This window comes from Schistocerca nitens, chromosome 2, assembly GCF_023898315.1.
Source record: "Schistocerca nitens isolate TAMUIC-IGC-003100 chromosome 2, iqSchNite1.1, whole genome shotgun sequence".
Taxonomy (NCBI): domain Eukaryota; kingdom Metazoa; phylum Arthropoda; class Insecta; order Orthoptera; family Acrididae; genus Schistocerca; species Schistocerca nitens.
The window spans coordinates 134,236-153,500 of NC_064615.1; the positions used below are offsets into that span (position 1 = coordinate 134,236).

At 42.7% G+C, this 19,265-nt stretch overlaps 1 protein-coding gene across 1 annotated transcript in view; it reads right to left on the minus strand.

Moving 5' to 3' along the window:
- The window catches only part of LOC126235654 (cytochrome P450 9e2-like), a 91,253-nt gene that overhangs the window by 50,216 nt on the left and 21,772 nt on the right, over positions 1 to 19,265 (minus strand). The window contains exons 2-3 of the mRNA XM_049944369.1: positions 13,458 to 13,845; positions 507 to 644 (exon numbers count right to left, since the gene is read on the minus strand). Coding sequence (XP_049800326.1) covers positions 507 to 644; positions 13,458 to 13,842 — 523 coding nt within the window. The 5' untranslated portion in view covers positions 13,843 to 13,845. The remainder of the gene's footprint in view (positions 1 to 506; positions 645 to 13,457; positions 13,846 to 19,265) is intronic.

The window sequence follows — 19,265 nt, forward strand, 5'->3', positions numbered from 1 at the left end:
CTCCACATGTACGTGGAACCGAAAGGCTGGGGATTAACAGTGGTGTAAATTACCCTCCTCCAAGTGTTGCACTCAGTGCAGTTACTTCCCGAGCGCATATCTTGTTTTAGATGTTGGAAGTGATAAACGATTAGTAAGTGAGGTAAATCTGATTTATGTGTGCGATCAAAAATATAGTGGCAAGTCTTTTCGAAAGCTGACAGTTGGATCAAAGCAATGTGGTCTCTTAAATCCAATGCAGAACGATGTCTTCGTCAACGATCCTATCTTCATTTGTTCAAAGTAAGCTTTAATTTTTTTTTACGTTGAGAAAACAAATGTAGAACAATAAAGTGACGACAATAACATAAACACTGCACATTATTGCAACAGGATAACAGTCTTGTTTTGCTACTAAGGACAGTGTTGCTGTCTGACTTAGTCAGCGACACTGCACTAGTAACAGAAGAGTCAACAGTTTGTTATGACACATGCAATTACACTACATACAACGTGTAAACACTCACTTCTCAACTCTGCCATTTCTTTCGTTAGGTGCCGGACCATCTGCTGCCCAATCTCTGATATAAGTACGAACATGTTTTTCATCTTCATAGAGGTGAAGGCTGGGCTCAGAGTAGTCCTCATGTCGTGCCACTCCTTCCCTGCAGAAACGTGTTGTACATAGAACTTCCATTAAAAAAATTGTTTACTTTAACATTGGTCGGAAGAACAGCTCAACATCGATTAAAAATAACGTATTTGATGACAGATTGAATGTACAGAGGGCTCCCTACTTCATACTGAAGTACTTACCGGCTTGAATCATATTCAGAAAAGATTTAGCATAACGTTGCAATAAATTTAGCTGCACAGTTACAATGTCAATAAGGGACGCTAATGCTTTTATTTATTAAATGCTGTGCAAGATTTACTTAAAACCGAAGAGGGGGGGTGGGGATGGAGTGGGTAGTTTGTTAGAGCGAGTTCAAGCATCCCGCTGGAAAAATCTTTTAGAAACGAACGAACTACAGATTGTGCAGTCATCACAGATCCGTTCTACTCTTCACAAACACCTCCCCATATTTCCGTATCGTAAGTGCTTTTCATTATTGAGTACTACCTAGGTGACCAGATAGGCGATAGTTTGGCATTTGAGCTACTAATGATAAAATTTTGAGCAAAAATTTTTAAGGAGTGGAGACATAGTCGTTTGGGCGTTATTTTTGTTGATCAACGCGATTTTTGGACCACACAGGCAAATCCAAGAGTGATTTTATGGACTGATTTTAATTTAATGTTATTTTCAATGATGTTTACCGCTCCGCAACCTGCTGAAATACTGAAATACGACAAACCCAAAGTTCTACTAGTCTCCAAATTACGATTCCAGCTGTTATAGGTAGGTAATTAGGCTATTACATTAGTGCATACATATTTTTAACTTACCGTCAAAATCGGTTTTCCTCTTCTTCCTTGTTACAAACTTATCTATAATTAGACAGTATCACAAAGGCAGACAGCACAGAAACGACGGCACTTAACTTGAACTCAATTGCAAATAAGAATTGAACTGATTATCAAACCAACGGCTGAGCTCAAATAAACCCAAAAATGTACAATAGTTGGTCATGGCTAAATTAGGAATGGGTGGCAGTTGGTAGTGCTATCGATAGCTTAAACCTACTGATGGCCGGCCTGTTGACTGTCGCCAGTTGTATGACCGAAAATCAAAACATCTTTCAATTGCAGAGCACGGCAACAGCAGTACACCAGTAGAGAAAACAGCTGAAACAACGCAAAAGAACTTCTCTTTTTGAGAAACTTAATTTAGCACTCTCACATAACTACTCCTCTCTCAACAACAAAATTTACAAGCATGGCCGCGCGATGTAGCCGCGCGGTCTGGGGCGCCTTGTCACGGTTCGCGGTGCTCCCCCCTTCGGAGGTTAGAGTCGTCCCTCGGGCATGGCTGTGTGTGTGTGCTGTCCTTAGCGTGAGTTAGTTCAAGTTAGATTAAGCAGTGCGTAAGCTTAGGGACCGATGACCTCAGCGGTTTGGTCCCATAAGACCTTACCACAACTTTCCAGTTTTACAGGCATGACCTAGGGCTAGCAATGCGACGCGTTCTTAGTGACCTGATAGCAGAAATATTATCAACCATATAGTGAATAAAATATTGAGACTGAAACGTAGCATCACAAGTTAAGTTAAATCCCATAATAGGTACGTGGATGACACCCTCATTCTATTTGATAGTACAGATGATGACGTAACAATCCTAGTTAATAAGTTCAATAGCGTGCTTAAAAATATATAGTTTATCCTTGAGCATGAAAAAAACATCATAGCTTTTCTTGATATGAAAATATCAAAAAAGAACTAAAAGTTGCCTTCCAGTATTTACAGAAAGCCTATTGGTATAGAAAACACTATACCAAACTCCTCTACACGCCCCACCTCTCATAAAAGAACTGCATGTAGGTCAATGCTATACGGAGCCCAGAAATTTCCTGTTCAACACACAGAACACCACCAAGACATAGAAACCACAAAATGTACTGAAATATGCATTAGATATGCTCCTACACCTATTAATAGGACGTCACAAGAGATAAAAAATTAATTGAACGAACAACATAACGTACACTCAAAAGCGACAGCACCCCAGCACTTAAATATGTAAAAACGCCTTATCTTGGTATAATGGCTGACAAATTAGCTAGGCTGCTCAAGTACACAGATGTAAAAAATTAGCTCAAGCACCAATAACCACCTAAGTGTGAAGCTTACTCACAACATAAAACCGCCAGATACAGATCTTGATTCAATTGGCATCTACAAAATTACCTGCAGCCAACGCAACAAATATTATACAGAGCAAACACGCAGAAATTGCAGAACTCTATTTAAAGAACATATAGACTGATACAGTCTAGGTAATTGTAATAAATCGGAAGTAGCAATACACATTAAGGACACAGGCCACCCTTTAAAAATTGAATTAGTCTCGAAATTTTGCACAAAATGAAAGTTTACGCTATTAATACAAAACACGGAGGTAGTATTCTTAATGAGTTAAGCGAATTCAAAAACTCGAAATTCTTCAGCAGTCTTAAGCCAGTTTCAGTGCAATAGATTTAAGATGTGTAAATGTGAAACAAGTCATTACCAGCATCGTGAATATCGCTGAAAAATACGATAATCGATAGGCCTACTCATTCACACGCTGCACGACCGCCATATTGTATTAAGCGTACTGTGTTTAAATGGATGTAGAAAATTTTGTGCACTGAATTATGTCAAAAAACGGCGACGAAATAAATAGTACAATATCGTAATGTTACAAACAACTCCGCCAGTGTACTAAGGATGCAGAACAAAGCTCTAATACCCCAAAAATCATAAGTGAAGAACTGTCAGGTAAAAAAGTGTATCATACGATTTTCGCAACGTAATAACTGATGCAAGATTCTTTGCATCAAATACCGGCTGTGGTGTAGACAGCTCTATACCAGCATAAAACATCACTGGACACCAGTTTCTCGCCAACCATTGCCCCCTCTCCCTCCAGTTACCCCAACAGCCACTCCAGCAGCGACCAGTAAACAACGTGTGCTATGTTAATTAAATTTAAGACAATTTGTTTTCAAGTAACAATTTTCTGTATACTTACAAGCCTGGAGATGGGCAGAACGTGCTCGAAATGTATTACAATTTGTTAAATTAAACATAAAACAAATTAAAATAACTTGTAGCAGAAAATACCAATAAATAATAACGAGGTAGTGTGTAATTTCATTAAGGCGCAGGGGTGGGGGGGGGGGGGGAGGGTCCGGACCCCTTTGACCCCTCCTCCCGCTTTGACTACGACGCTACGTCCTTGTACTGCCGCCCACGTCCTAGCTGGCAACATCACATTTCTTCGCAATATTCCGGATCTTCAGCCCACATTACAACATGAGAAACTAAATGCTGTAAGTAACGGGTATAAACCACCACAAGCGGACTTTCAGATTATTTTGTGGAAAGCATGGAATTTGTTCATGCCCCTTTCAACAATACGAGTACGGCTCGTGGCGCAGTATGATAATTTGGAGCATTGGCTGAAATACGACTGTGGAGTTGTGAACCGAAAATGTTGCGAGTTTAAACTGCGAGTTACTTCTGCGTTATTGTTGATCGGTTTTTATTAAGGCGAAATAACGACACTGAGCAACTAGGAGCAGTGATTTCCGAAATACGTCCGTCACTACACTACCTTGTCAATTTTTTAGACTAGTAGCTATGATCCAGAGTAGAAGTAGGTGTGACACCGCCATGTGGAGTATCTCCACAAATATACGATTACCTCGAAAACTATTTACTAACAGAACCCAGAACATTATAATCTTGATCATCTTGTGCTACACAGATGATTCACTTTAATATTAAAAGAGAACCACAAAACTTGTGGTAACTCTACGACGCTGTGACGGGACATCCTCCTCTAGCATTACTCTTCCGCAATAGTAGTTGTCGGTACTAGTATTGTTTTCAAACTTTGCAGAGCTCAGTATTATCTCAGTTGCTTTTCTGAAAACTTTCATACAATTTTATACGCAGTATGTTATATTTCAAGCTAAGATTTATGAAAAGGAATTACTTTATAAAATATTTTAGTTTCGCTTTTATAATCGATAAGTACTAGTTCTGAATGTACAGTTAATTTTTTTTGGAAACATTTGAAGTTAAGAACTATTTGCACGCTTAAAATTTCTGTTATTAATTACACAATCCTGTACTGTTCAAATGGCTCTGAGCACTACAGGACTCAACTTCTGAGGTCATTAGTCCCCTAGAACTTAGAACTAGTTAAACCTAACTAACCTAAGGACACCACATATATCCATGCCCGAGGCAGGATTCGAACCTGCGACCGTAGCGGTCTCGCGGTTCCAGACTGCAGCGCCTAGAACCGTACGGCCACTTCGGCCGGCTCCTGTACTGTTGACTATGTTTATTTCTGGATTTATTTATGAAATAATAATCGAAATTAATAATGTAACGAAAACTAGTAGGAATTCATTCGTTAAGAAAAATTGTAAACCCTTTGAAATATTGTTATTTCCGCAGGGTATGATCGGACGTATTTTTGTATAATAGGCGGGAACAATGAAATTTCGGCTTTTCAATGTGAAAAATCAAAGTACTGTATGATATACCAAAATGTGAGAAAATTGTTTAATGCGTACAAGAGATGGAAGAAGGGGGGAGGGAGGAGATTACAACGCCCAGGCTTTTTTGCGTCTGTAACGGATGCCGAAGGGGGCGCGGGGTGTCGGTGAACCCTCTGGCATTAAAATAATCTACTGATAAAAAATTATAACTTTCAAGAGGTTTATGTATTATAACTAAGGCAGTAACTTATGAATATTGTTAATAGCTGTAAATGCTAGGCGAGTCAATAAAAATTGGCAAGTTACAATAGAAAATACAATGACTGTGCTGATATACACTCCTGGAAATTGAAATAAGAACACCGTGAATTCATTGTCCCGGGAAGGGGAAACTTTATTGACACATTCCTGGGGTCAGATACATCACATGATCACACTGACAGAACCACAGGCACATAGACACAGGCAACAGAGCATGCACAATGTCGGCACTAGTACAGTGTATATCCACCTTTCGCAGCAATGCAGGCTGCTATTCTCCCATGGAGACGATCGTAGAGATGCTGGATGTAGTCCTGTGGAACGGCTTGCCGTGCCATTTCCACCTGGCGCCTCAGTTGGACAAGCGTTCGTGCTGGACGTGCAGACCGCGTGAGACGACGCTTCATCCAGTCCCAAACATGCTCGATGGGGGACAGATCCGGAGATCTTGCTGGCCAGGGTAGTTGACTTACACCTTCTAGAGCACGTTGGGTGGCACGGGATACATGCGGACGTGCACTGTCCTGTTGGAACAGCAAGTTCCCTTGCCGGTCTAGGAATGGTAGAACGATGGGTTCGATGACGGTTTGGATGTACCGTGCACTATTCAGTGTCCCCTCGACGATCACCAGTGGTGTACGGCCAGTGTAGGAGATCGCTCCCCACACCATGATGCCGGGTGTTGGCCCTGTGTGCCTCGGTCGTATGCAGTCCTGATTGTGGCGCTCACCTGCACGGCGCCAAACACGCATACGACCATCATTGGCACCAAGGCAGAAGCGACTCTCATCGCTGAAGACGACACGTCTCCATTCGTCCCTCCATTCACGCCTGTCGCGACACCACTGGAGGCGGGCTGCACGATGTTGGGGCGTGAGCGGAAGACGGCCTAACGGTGTGCGGGACCGTAGCCCAGCTTCATGGAGACGGTTGCGAATGGTCCTCGCCGATACCCCAGGAGCAACAGTGTCCCTAATTTGCTGGGAAGTGGCGGTGCGGTCCCCTACGGCACTGCGTAGGATCCTACGGTCTTGGCGTGCATCCGTGCGTCGCTGCGGTCCGGTCCCAGGTCGACGGGCACGTGCACCTTCCGCCGACCACTGGCGACAACATCGATGTACTGTGGAGACCTCACGCCCCACGTGTTGAGCAATTCGGCGGTACGTCCACCCGGCCTCCCGCATGCCCACTATACGCCCTCGCTCAAAGTCCATCAACTGCACATACGGTTCACGTCCACGCTGTCGCGGCATGCTACCAGTGTTAAAGACTGCGATGGAGCTCCGTATGCCACGGCAAACTGGCTGACACTGACGGCGGCGGTGCACAAATGCTGCGCAGCTAGCGCCATTCGACGGCCAACACCGCGGTTCCTGGTGTGTCCGCTGTGCCGTGCGTGTGATCATTGCTTGTACAGCCCTCTCGCAGTGTCCGGAGCAAGTATGGTGGGTCTGACACACCGGTGTCAATGTGTTCTTTTTTCCATTTCCAGGAGTGTATTACACAAACTACTCCTCAGCTTCGTGACAGGAGACACACTTCACAATTCTTTCTGAATGTGTGTTACATACGTGATTATGACTCGGTCCACAATACTGTTTTTGTTTTCTTAGTTGTTGTATGTCTTCTTGTTTGTTTTAGCTTGTTACGCACAAAAAGGGTTAAGGCCTTTCCCTACAGGAGGCTGATCTCCAGGTGTTGTCGTTTCTTCGATTTTATTTTGTGGAATACTTTCCACTGACTGGACGATTTGTTTAAAAACCTGCTTACATTGTCAAAATGAAACAATGGAAACCCCAGATTGGAACATGAACACTATATGGAAAAGACATTTGCTGTTTACCATAAAGGTGACAGGACGAGTCGCAGACAGGCACAACGAAAAGACACTACATTAGCTTTCTGCCGAAGCCTTCTGAAGAAAAGGAAACGCACACGCACACACAACGTATTCATTCATAGAGGTAAACACATCTCACGCTCACATGACCGCCACCTCTGGCAGCTCCGACCGGAATACTTGTTCCTGCTACCTGTCGATACATTGGTTCCAACCTAGCACGTTGAAGGAAAAGTTTCTGATTGCTATGAGTCTTCACGTTCCATCTTGGATATTGCTGGGTGACATTTGTGGTTTGCACTGATAGCAAAGATATCGATGAGAGAGTAAAACATTGATAGAGGCCATATCTTTGTTCTCCTCTCGCAGGCGTACACAAGAGCCATTTCATCAATGGTATCAGTTCCACCTTTCGTGCAATTGTAATATGTATTTACGTGGGTTTTGTACCTCTTTCCTCCTTCAGTGCTTTAATCTTGGCGCATTGTTGATAATATCAGCAATTTTTAACTAGGTTTTGTTTTTATTCTGTAGGATACCAAAATAACTGGTGGACTACCAGTTGTTAGGTCTTGAACAACAACATTGATGAATATTGATCTCGATTTGATGCGTTCTTCATGATACCTGGAATATGCTTCCTGTCTGAGTGCAGAGTTCCTGCTGTAGTAAATTTATATAGCCTTGGTGTAGCTCTTCTGTCAAATCCACCGATGTGTAGTATCGATCTGTGGTAATATTTCGACCAGTATTTTTCACAGACACTGCCAGACGTTTAACGACAGCTGCTGAAAATCATTCTTGCTTGGACAAACTTTGTACTTTAACTGCATAGCGTTCCATATTAGTGACGTGTCTGTCTATTGCGTCTGACATCACGCGTACAGTCATGCCATACTTGCCCGGTTTCTCCTCGTTCTCTGAGGGATTAACGTCCTGTAAACAAGCCGAGCATCTCATCAATGCTGAGGTGCACTCCTGGTTTATACAGTAGTGGAAACCTATCGTTCACTTCGTTGGAAATGGTTTACTATGAACTTGTCGCTTGCTTGCTTTGCTGGTGGGTAGTTTTGTCATGAAACCTAACGATTCTAATAAGTTTCTTGAAACGTTATCTTGGCATAATATCCTTGTAAACAGGCCGACACATTGGGTTTGATCGGAGATAGTGTAAAGTGACTGAATTGTCCTTATTTGCACCCTTTGTATCAGTATTTCTATAAACAAGTACAATGGTTTCTCATTAGTAGAAGTGACATTCAACCTAACTATCTCTTCATTTGAATGTTTTAGTATAACGTTCAGCATGATACGTGTAAACGCCAAGGCGTCTCCAAGAGAATGCCAAACAGCTACTCCAAACTCCTCCCTTGCCACATACATCAAAAATAGTTTTGCATAACCCCGATTCCCAGAACTCCTAAAGATAGACGTTGACTGTGGATATTGTATCACACAGTCCCTTTGACTGTTCAGAGATGTCATTAAACCTGCCCAAAGATATAAACAACCATGCATGAGCAGCGCCTGTTAGACGGAAGGGATTCGACAGACGATCAGTTCCAGTCATTCCACCAGAAAGGAGGTACCACGTCTCGTGTTGTCTGTAGTTCAATTACGCCTAAACGCTCAATACCGCGGTTAGATCGCGTCCGTATTGTTACTTTATGCCAGGAAGGGGTCTCAACAATGGAAGTGTCCGGGCGTCTCGGAGTGAACCAAAGCGATGTTGTTCGGACGTGGAGGAGATGCAAACAGACAGGAACTGTCGATGACATGTCTCGCTCAGGCCGCCCAAGGGTTACTACTGCAGTAGATGACCGCTACCTACGGATTATGGCTCGAAGGAACCCTGAAAGCAACGCCACCATAATGAATAATGCTTTTCGTGCAGTCACAGGACGTCGAGTTAACGACTCAAACTGTCCGCAATACGCTGCATGATGCACAACTTCACTCTCGACGCCCCTGGCGTGGTCCATCTTTGCAACCATGACACCATGTAGCGCGGTACAGATGGGCCCAACAACAAGCCGAATGGACCGCTCGGGACTGGCATCATGTTCTCTTTACCGATGAGTATCGCATATGCCTTCAACCAGACAATCGTCGGAGACGTGTCTGGAAGCAACCCGGTCAGGTTGAACGCCTTAGACACACTGTCCAGCGAGTGCAGCAAGGTGGAGGTTCCCTGCTGTTTCGGAATGGCATTATGTGGGGCCGACGTACGCCTCTGGTGATCATGGAAGACGCCGTAACGGCTGTATGATACATGAATGCCATCCTCCGACCGATAGTGCAACCACATCGGCAGCATATTGGCGGGGCATTCGTCTTCGTGGACGACAATTCGCGCCCCCAACGTGCACATCTTGAGAATGACTTCCTTCAGGATAATGACATCGTTCGACTAATGTAGCGAGCATGTTCTCCAGACATGAGCCCTATCGAACAAGCCTTGGATAGATTGAAAAGGGCTGTTTATGGACGATGTGACCCACCAACCAATCTGAGGGATCTACGCCGAATCGCCTTTGAGGAGTGGGACAATCTGGCCCAACAGTGCCTTGATGAACTTGTGGGTAGTATGCTACGACGAATACAGGCATGCATCAATGCAAGAGGACGCGCTACTGGGTATTAGAGGTAGCGGTGTGTACAGAAATCTGGAACACCACCTCTGAAGGTCTCGTTGTATGGTGGTACAACAGGCAATGTGCGGTTTTCATGAGCAATAAAAAGGGCGGAAATGATGTTTATGTTGATCTCTATTCCAATTTTCTGTACAGTTTCCGGAACTCTCGGAACCGAGGTGATGCAAAACCTTCTTTTTATTTGTGTATATTAGCAAGAGACTTCCTAGGTATTCTGGACTGTGTAATTATACACTTTATTCTGGGCTGTGTGATTACATACCTTCTTTCAAACTTGGTCACAGTTACATGCCGATGGTCGCTACTTTACGCTGCATTACCTTCATCGTCTTCATCATCTCTAATGTCCACATTACTTTCCCGATCTGAATCATACTCCGTAACACCATCTTTCTCTTTCATTTCCTGAGTTAGAATTTTCATCTAAAATATCATTCAAAAATCTTTCCAAAGATGGTTCACGTATTCTTTTAAACATTTCTGAGTCTCGATGTGAACAGTAGTGAATTGAAGCAACTTACTGGAAATATACAAGATAAATACAGCCGAATGCCATCAACAGTCACTTCCTCTGAAAATAAACTGATTGGGGAAATTATGAAGAATTCGAGCCAACAAGAACATAGACTTGCATTGTTCCAGACATTGGAAACAAAAAATCTTACACAGAAAATTTTTCTGTGTCTTGGAAACCTAATTAGTGGGGCAGAGTGCGGGTTGTTGAACGCATATTAAAAGTTTCATTTTTCTTGTTTCAAAGGACGAGATTGCTGCAAAATTGGCCGGCCGGAGTGGCCATGCGGTTCTAGGCGCTACAGTCTGGAGCCGAGCGACCACTACGGTCGCAGGTTCGAATCCTGCCTCGAGCATGGATGTGTGTGATGTCCTTAGGTTAGTTAGGTTTAATCAGTTCTAAGTTCTAGGCGACTGATGACTTCAGAAGTTAAGCCGCATAGTGCTCAGAGCCATTTGAACCATTTTTGAACCTGCAGAATTGATGGCCAATTAACTTTTCGTACAATATTCAATAAACAATAACTCAAAGAGAAAACTTTCTATGAGTAACCCGGGCAACATAAGCAGTAAGGAATATTCCCCCACCAGCGTCCTAGGGTAAGGTATGTTTATGGTCAACACAAGTTTCATTCAGTGAACATCAGGTGACACTGCCATCAGTGAGAATCTGTTATGAAGGCTGTTGGTAGTATCATACCATGATGTTCACTTAGCAGTGTATCCTCTCCTAGCGACGTGATCGTGGTCTGTCGAGAGTGTGGTTTATCATTCAGAGATATTGATGCTCTCGTTGATCGGGACCTCACCACTGTCATGTGAGCAGGGAATCGATGGGTTCAGGAGGATCGTATCAACCCCATGCTGGTTCTCGAAAGCTCCACACGTCCAGTGCTTGGGTTGACAGATATATTGATCGCTTGAACATGCAGTATCGCACAGCCACGTCACGTTTGCTAGGTCAGGAAATGGGCTTGGCTGTAGCTAGTCAAGTATGCACACTGACAGTCCGACCTAGTCTGGAGCACGATGGAGTATCAGCGTGGCGATCGCTGTTGAGAGGAGAGAGGGGAGCGTCTACAGTGGTGCGACCAGCAACAACTCTGGACACCAAAGTGGCCCTGCGTCATCTTTAGAAAAGTCCCAGTTCTGCGTGCAGCGTCACGACCGTCATGTCTGTGTGTGTATGCTCCCAAGAAATCGAACACTGTCATATTTCTGTCGACATCGTCACTTCGGCTCAATACGTTGGCATGATGACACAGTATACAATGTGGTCACCTCTGGTTCATGCAAACAGTAATTTGGAGAGCATGTGATACATTTTCGACTTTTAGAGGCCGGTGACATGAGTCCTACTATTGAGATCTCCGTGACATTGCCTTGCAATAAGATATTGTTGTTCTGACCTACATTGCTACAGAGGGTTTTCGGCTGTTGCCCTGGGCACAGCTTTCTCTAGATCTTTCAGCCACTAGCCGAGAGACTGGCATGTCGCCATTCACCAGCCTCTACAACTGATGGACTCTGGCATCGAGATGCAGCAGCATGGAATCTATTATCTGAACAGTCCGGCTCGAAGCTAGCTGGGTTTGAGCCCTTTTTTGCTGCCGGAGGTTGCTCTGTGATATTTTGCTTCCTATGTTCTTTCAGATCACCTACAAATTTAGTCATAACATACACCAGACAGGGAGGCCCTTCAAAGTTAGATATGAAAAGGACCTGCTAAGTAACGGTGGGGCAAATGTGCACAGTCACACCTGTGCTGAACCCATCCGCTTCTTTTCCAATGCACATCAAGGTGACTAGAAGACTTAGAACTTTTGTATAAAAGAAAGTACAGGTCACGGGCTTGACCTGTTAGAAGAACGGGGAATTATTAAATATTTTGCTCACAAAGACGGGTCAGTTTCAAATGAATAGGTGTAATTGAACGACAGGAATTTTGTGGATAGTTTCAGAGTCCTAATCTCATTAACATACCAGAGAGATTGCTCGATATTCCGGATGACTATGTATATGTAATTTTCCTCGTCTTTTAATGCTGGTGTTCTGCTTATTCTTTGTTACGCTGTTAATGTATTCCTTGAAGTTTTGATGTTCAGATATGTATATTTTTTAATTATATACTGTTTTATCATCTTCGTTCCCCCTCCCCACTCTTTGCAGCCTCCTTTTTCTCCCACTGGTTTTTGCTGCCTATCCCTTTGATTTGTTCCCCTCCACCCCTTTTTCCCCTTCCTCCTTTTCTCCCTTCCCCTTCATCTTCTTATTGTATTGTTTATTATTGATGATATCTTACAGTTTATATGCTTAGATTTTACCACAATAACTTTCCTTGATGGTAACTTATTAATTATTTGTCATGTTGTAAATTTTACGTAAGTACGTAGCCAAACATGATATGGTCTCAAATGCCATAGTTTTAATTTTTAATGTTTTAAACTAGTTTAGTGTAATAAAGGTCATCCACTACTGCAAACTCTCCTCGCCTGTAATGTCAGAGTGCCGTTTCTAGCCAGAAGCTTTCCTTAGCCCAAGAGTTACGTAAATGAGACTAGTGCATTAGCTGTACGTTGTTGAAGTACTATTCAATGACGAGCACCATGTTGCGCAAGTTTATAATATTGTGGAGTTGAATTTTATATTTTACTGAGACCGTTCAGTTATACAACATACCTCCTCTACAACATCCAACACATTAAGGCTGAATAACATTTGTATTCGCAACGAGTCATTAGTGTAGTATGTATAACTTAACATGTATTCAGTGTTAACCGGTTTAGTCACTCTTTTTCTCCTGAAGAAGATATTTTCATAAACTTTGAAACCATAGTGAAGGGATTTAAATAAAACTTTTCACCTGACAGGCTGTTTATTATTTCTTCACGAATATTTTATCCTATGGTTGCTGCATCAACCATGTGCAAAATTTTAAAATTTAATCATCTATTGTTCCTACTATATGGTAAACATACAACAAGGAAAGTTTTCTTATTATCTATTTGGTATTGCTGTTTTAATGCTTAATAGGGTATGTGAGCGTATTACCTTTCAAAGCGAAAAGCATTCTCGTTAGCAGGGGATTGGCCTTGTCAGTCGTAAAGAAGTCCATATGGTCGGTGAAGTGGTCGAAATCCTTGACGGTGACAGATCGGATCAGTTCGGGGTCTCTGACCATGACTGCCGGGATCGTGAAGGAGAAGATGCCACCGTACGGAAACGGGTCGAGCTTCTGGTACAGGTCTTGGACGATCTCGGTGAAGGACTTCCTGTAGAGCACCACGTCCAGCATGTTGCCCACGAGGGGCAGCGGCGGCACGGAGGGCACCCCGAGTCGGACGAAGTGCTGGCTGTAGCGGCGCCACCAGAGGAAGAGCACCAGCGCACCACCGACGGCCAGGGACGCACATAGCGTGAGCCAGTCGGCCGTCATGTCCTGCAGGGATCACCAGCAGTTAATCGTTTAGGCAAAAATTAAAATGCACTTTCATTATAAATCAAATGATGATTTTAAAAGGATGTATTTCCGTCAATACTTAATATAAAAACACGACACTACCGCTGTTACAAAGAGGGAAGTTTGTCCCGATGCTGCCTTTCGACTGTGTACGTGGTGTTCTCATCAACTCACTTTCTATAATCGAATATCAGCAGCAAGAACGCAGTCTTCAGGGTTAAAACACGCTCTGATCAGCCAAAACACTGGGACCACAAACTTAATACGCTGTATGCCCACCTTTGGCACGGATAACAGCGGCGACACATCGTGGCCTGGAAACAATGTGGCCTCGGTAGGTCGCCGCACACACAAGTAACCTAACGACGATCAGCTGTCACACCACGTTAAATCGCATCCCGGATGTGTTCAGTCGGGTTCTGATCTGGCGAGTTGGGGGTGCAGTACATCAGTGGGAACTCGCCACTGAGCCGCCAGCTTGTCTCCGTCTCGTAGTACAGGTGTCAAGGAGCCGCTGTCCTGGAAGAAGACAGATTCGCGCCCTTCCACGGCAAGATGAAGAAGGTGTCGGAAGTCATCAGACTATGCAACGCTCTACCACTGCGCCAGCATCCATGGAGGATGGTGACGTGTGCATTTCACCAGTAGCTGCCGATGTCGTGGTGTTAACACTGGCACATGCATGGGTTGTCTGCTGCAGAGTCCCAAAGTTAGGAGTGTTCGGTGCACTATGTGTTTAAACACACTTGTATTATTCGCTAATGAAATTCGTTATAAATAATCCATCTCAATTCGCGAAGAACAGTGATGCTCATACGTAAAACACTGGAGGAAAAAATGACCTTTCCTATCCGTTATTGAAGCTGTCAGTTTGTAACGCCGGAAATGCATATCCTCCTATTTCCATCTATTGTACCATAATTTTTTCCTAATTTGTTACCTGAAGATATAACATTTCTGTGTCTTTATATATTGTAATTGTTTTAATATATATATATATATATATATATATATATATATATATATATATGCATTTATGTCGATGTATAATTGGTTTGTTTTGTAAATATTATTTGTATTTTTCGCTGGGTCTTGCCTAGGGAAAACTATGCTATCGAACGAATACATCGATAGGTCGTGTGGAGAACGAAAGTGTTTAGGATCTTTGGTATAGTGTTAATTCTGCCGCGTGGAGCGCGGGCAGCGAGAGGGAGTCTGGTTGGAGTAGTGCGATTGAGCAGGTGTGTTGTGTGACGCTCCCGCAAGTTGCCGGGCTTTCGGGGTTTGGCAGCATGTAATTGCGATCGACTGGCTATGGTAGTTTCTAGCACGGTGTCGCGGACGGGAAGCATTAGCTGGCACACATCAAGAGCCCGTTTCGCCTGGTGACCGTGTCGAGAAGAAGGCGCGCCAGCATCCAGCTTCTGCAACAGCGACGGCCGACAATGGGTGACTGTCGCCACCTCCTCGATCGGCGACTTCAAACCTTCAATCAACCAACAAGGAAGACTAAAAGCACATAAAGTTTCAGAACTGTATGGCAGACCTCAGCTTTTCAAACTCTTCAAATCACAAAATTACAGCAACGTAGCATGGACCTTTGTTGCTCATTGTCCCAATTGCATTGCCAAGCAGGGTCCCTTCCTTTTCCGAAATGAACCCGAGTGTCGTTGAAATTCAAACGCCAGCATTAAAATAATATAATTCAATTTCACTGCTTTAATTTCAAAGTTCAGTTAAAGTATTTATAGCTGGCTACAATATTTAGATTACACGAGCACAAATTAAAAGTGCGAGTTTTGTTAGCATATTTTAGCTTACCTGTGACTGCAGCTCAGCTTGGTACGTACAAAATTTTACTATTGTTAATTGTTCAGAATCATTTAATTCAAGTTCAAAGTTAAATCTCTTATTTCTAAATTGCGTAGAGTCAAGTTGCTTTTGAAATGATTGTTGAGGTAGTCCAAGACTAACCGTATTTTACTGAATTTCGATGTGCTTCAGAAAGAAAGCTCACTATTAACTTCAGTCACTAAATTAACTTTCGATTTTCCGGTTTTATTAATTCCTTTGCTAAATTAAGTCAGAGTGTAGTGAAATTTATTACTTCTGACAAACTTTCAGTTTTCACACTACACGTGTCAACCTTCAGTTGCCACGCTTCTAGTGCTAATTATATGTGTAATAACCTTTCTTTTTCAGTTACTATAGTAATTGTCCTTATGACTGGCGACCGCAATTTCCCCCAAATCTCAAATATCTAATTACCGCTAGTTAATTGTTAACGTAACGGCCGCACATTTACTTTCTTTATTAACTTTACCCCTTTTCAAAATTAATTTCCACCAATTTTATTTGCATTTTTCCTTTCATTTAGATGTAACCCTTTCCTCCCTCTTTACCGACAGATTAACTTCGGTGACGATTGCTTTCCCAAATTTCCATTAGGTACACGCGGTTTAATTTTTCACTGTCATGAAGGTCGATAAGCGAGGGGAAGGTTACAAGTTGCTCAAAAAGGAGTACATTATTCAGCAACATAAATCTTTGATCATTTGCCCAACAACATAAAGTGTCTGGCAGGTAGCAGATCAAGTTTTAAATCTAGCTTAAAATCATTTCTTTTGGACAACTACTTCTATTCCATGGACGATTTTCTGTTTCAGAACTGGTTAAAAAAAAAAATTGTACCTCTAAATGTAGTTGCATGTGTAGAAGTAAAACTTTCAGTAACATTATTAGCACTATTCATGTGTGTATATATGTATCTTCTAATCTGACTTGTTCCCCAGTCTGCCCAGCCTACGTCGTCCGACGTCTTTAATGAGCGGTGGTCGCCCAGCCTCACGTCATCTGGATGTGTTTCCACCCCGGTTTCCCCAGGTGCTGAGGACACTCACCACAGCACTCCTCGAACACCCGACCAGTCGTTCAGCTTCCAAAATGCTCGTGCTAAGCCCACGGGCTATCACGGTCTGTTCTCGGTCAAACTCAGATAGATCGCACGTCTTACCCGTTCTACAAGCGGACAGCACGCTTATGTTATACTAAATGCAATGTATTTGTGTCTGACTGGCAGTCATTCCTCGCCAGATGCTGCTGCTATCGCCTGGACAGGTTTATATCGATAGCAGGTCGTTGGTCATAATGTTCTGGCTGATCAGTCTATGATAATACGTAGAAACAAGTTGTTCCAGTAAATATGGGCCCGCAAACGAGCTCTATGCTAGATAATTATGAATATTAGCGCTTTAGTGAGTTAGGTGACTAAGGACAGTGTACTGAACATTATTTAATTTACTAGCACACTGATAATTGTAGCTATTAAGAGTAATATGTTTTCAGATTAATTAGTATCTCCAAGTACTTGTGGCAAAAATAAAACATAGTTGCTTATCTTCCCATAGGCAGCAGGTGGGGTGTTGAAGTGTGCAGGTATGGACGCAAAATGGTTAGTCTATACTGACAGGCGTAGTCCAATTACAAGGGACACCCTTGACCTCGAACGCTCGAGGCCGTACGAAACCATACCTAGAAAAAAACTCGATCATGAAAAAACAGTGGTATGTGTCATTTCCAAGCAAAAGATTGCGTTCCGCCACAAGTGCCATTTTAATACAGAGAAAAAAAGGAAAAAGATATTAATACCATGGGAGGGAAACTATACGTAATTCAATGACGTCAGTACATCATTACATTTTCATTCAACAGTGCCAAAAACCCCCTGCTTAAAATAATTTTAATAACGGAAAACACACATATCCTACGCAACTGTCAGTGCTTATACTAATCCTCATAGCGCAGTTTCGTGTTTCCGATTAAGTGGTTAAAATAAAGTGGAAGAGAACACAGTGCACCTCTCGTTAAAGCCACTGTTTTACATTCAAAATCACTTTCGCATCAAGCAGTCCAATATCAAAAGCCACACTAATTACATTTTCAAATGATGCATGGGTATGTAAATGTCATAACCTGTCTTTCACCAAGTAGGATTCGTTATCAGTAGGAAGGTTTTAGAGAGCGTTACTGTGAACAGTTTAGTGATAGGGTTGTTCTCATCAGAAGCGACAGCAACCTAACACAACATAGACGTATACTTCGGTCCACAAAATTGTTTGTAAATCACAGAGTGAAGTCTGATGATGAAATAACAATCACGTATCTTCACTTGCGGTGTGGCACATTGTAGCCTTACAGAATTAGCAGTCCTGATACAGAGCTTATATTACCGGAAGAAGTAAACATCAAGAAGTAGGCAATATTTTGTTGTTTTCGGTGGCAATGTCTTCGGCATAACATCTTTATTTGCAAAACTTGCGTTTAGAAGGGTATCATCGAGAAGGGTACGACCTGTGTGACCTGACCAGGAATCACACAGCAAGAGTCTCTTTTCCACTTGTTCTCCAAGGACTGAAGTTGGAAAACGTTTCATGCGTTCTTTAATCATTTTTCCATTTTTGCTTGCCTCCACGTGAACGTTCCGTGGGCAGATTGTTTCAAGTTTGTTTAAAATATTTGGGCGGAAAGTGTCTTGTGCCTGTTGAAAACAGATGTACAACCTGTTTGCTAGTCGATCTGTCATTGATGAAGCCGCATCAGTTGTGTAGCTGTGGACAGAACTATGTACAGACTTCAGCACACTAGCTGTAGTTTTCTCTCTTCTGTGAGGCAGTGTTGGTGATGAAGACATTGAATTAACTCTGGTCGCTGTTACACACATTCTTTATCGCCACACCCAGCTTTATCAAAACCAGTTCACTTTCTGCACAAACCGTTGTGCGTGCTGACATATACTAGTCTCGTCTTCTACGTCCTTATGAGTGACAAATGTATTAATATGTCTGTACGAAATGCCATATTCAGCCTTAAAACTGTCGATAAAAGAAACTGAAGCTTTGAAATTGCCTACGTCAACCATTTTAGACGCTTCTAGTATTCGTATTTGCAGATACCAATAGTGAATTGTAGATCTGTACGACCTTGCACAACCGAACTGCGATAATCGAATTAAGAAAAGTGTACAACTGAGACGGAACAATAAATGAGAATTATCTAAAATGCATACTCCTATGCAGCTACTAAATTCACTCGAGACGATTATATCGGCTGTAGTGAAGACACATTCGTAACGTAGCTATATCATTCACGCATCTCGAGCATTTGTTAGTGCAGCTACGACATACGCTGTGATGGTGCTAGCAGGTAAGTGCGAAGTTTTGTATGGAAATCACACAGCCCACTGTAGTTTTTATGATCGAGTTTTAGTCTAAGCATGGTTTCGTGCGGTTCCGAACTATCGAGCTCCAGCGTGTCCCTTGTTAGTGGTGCTGTTACGATGGTGCAGAAAACACCAAGTAATAAATTATTATCGTGATATCACCATCAACGGAGAGTGGTAT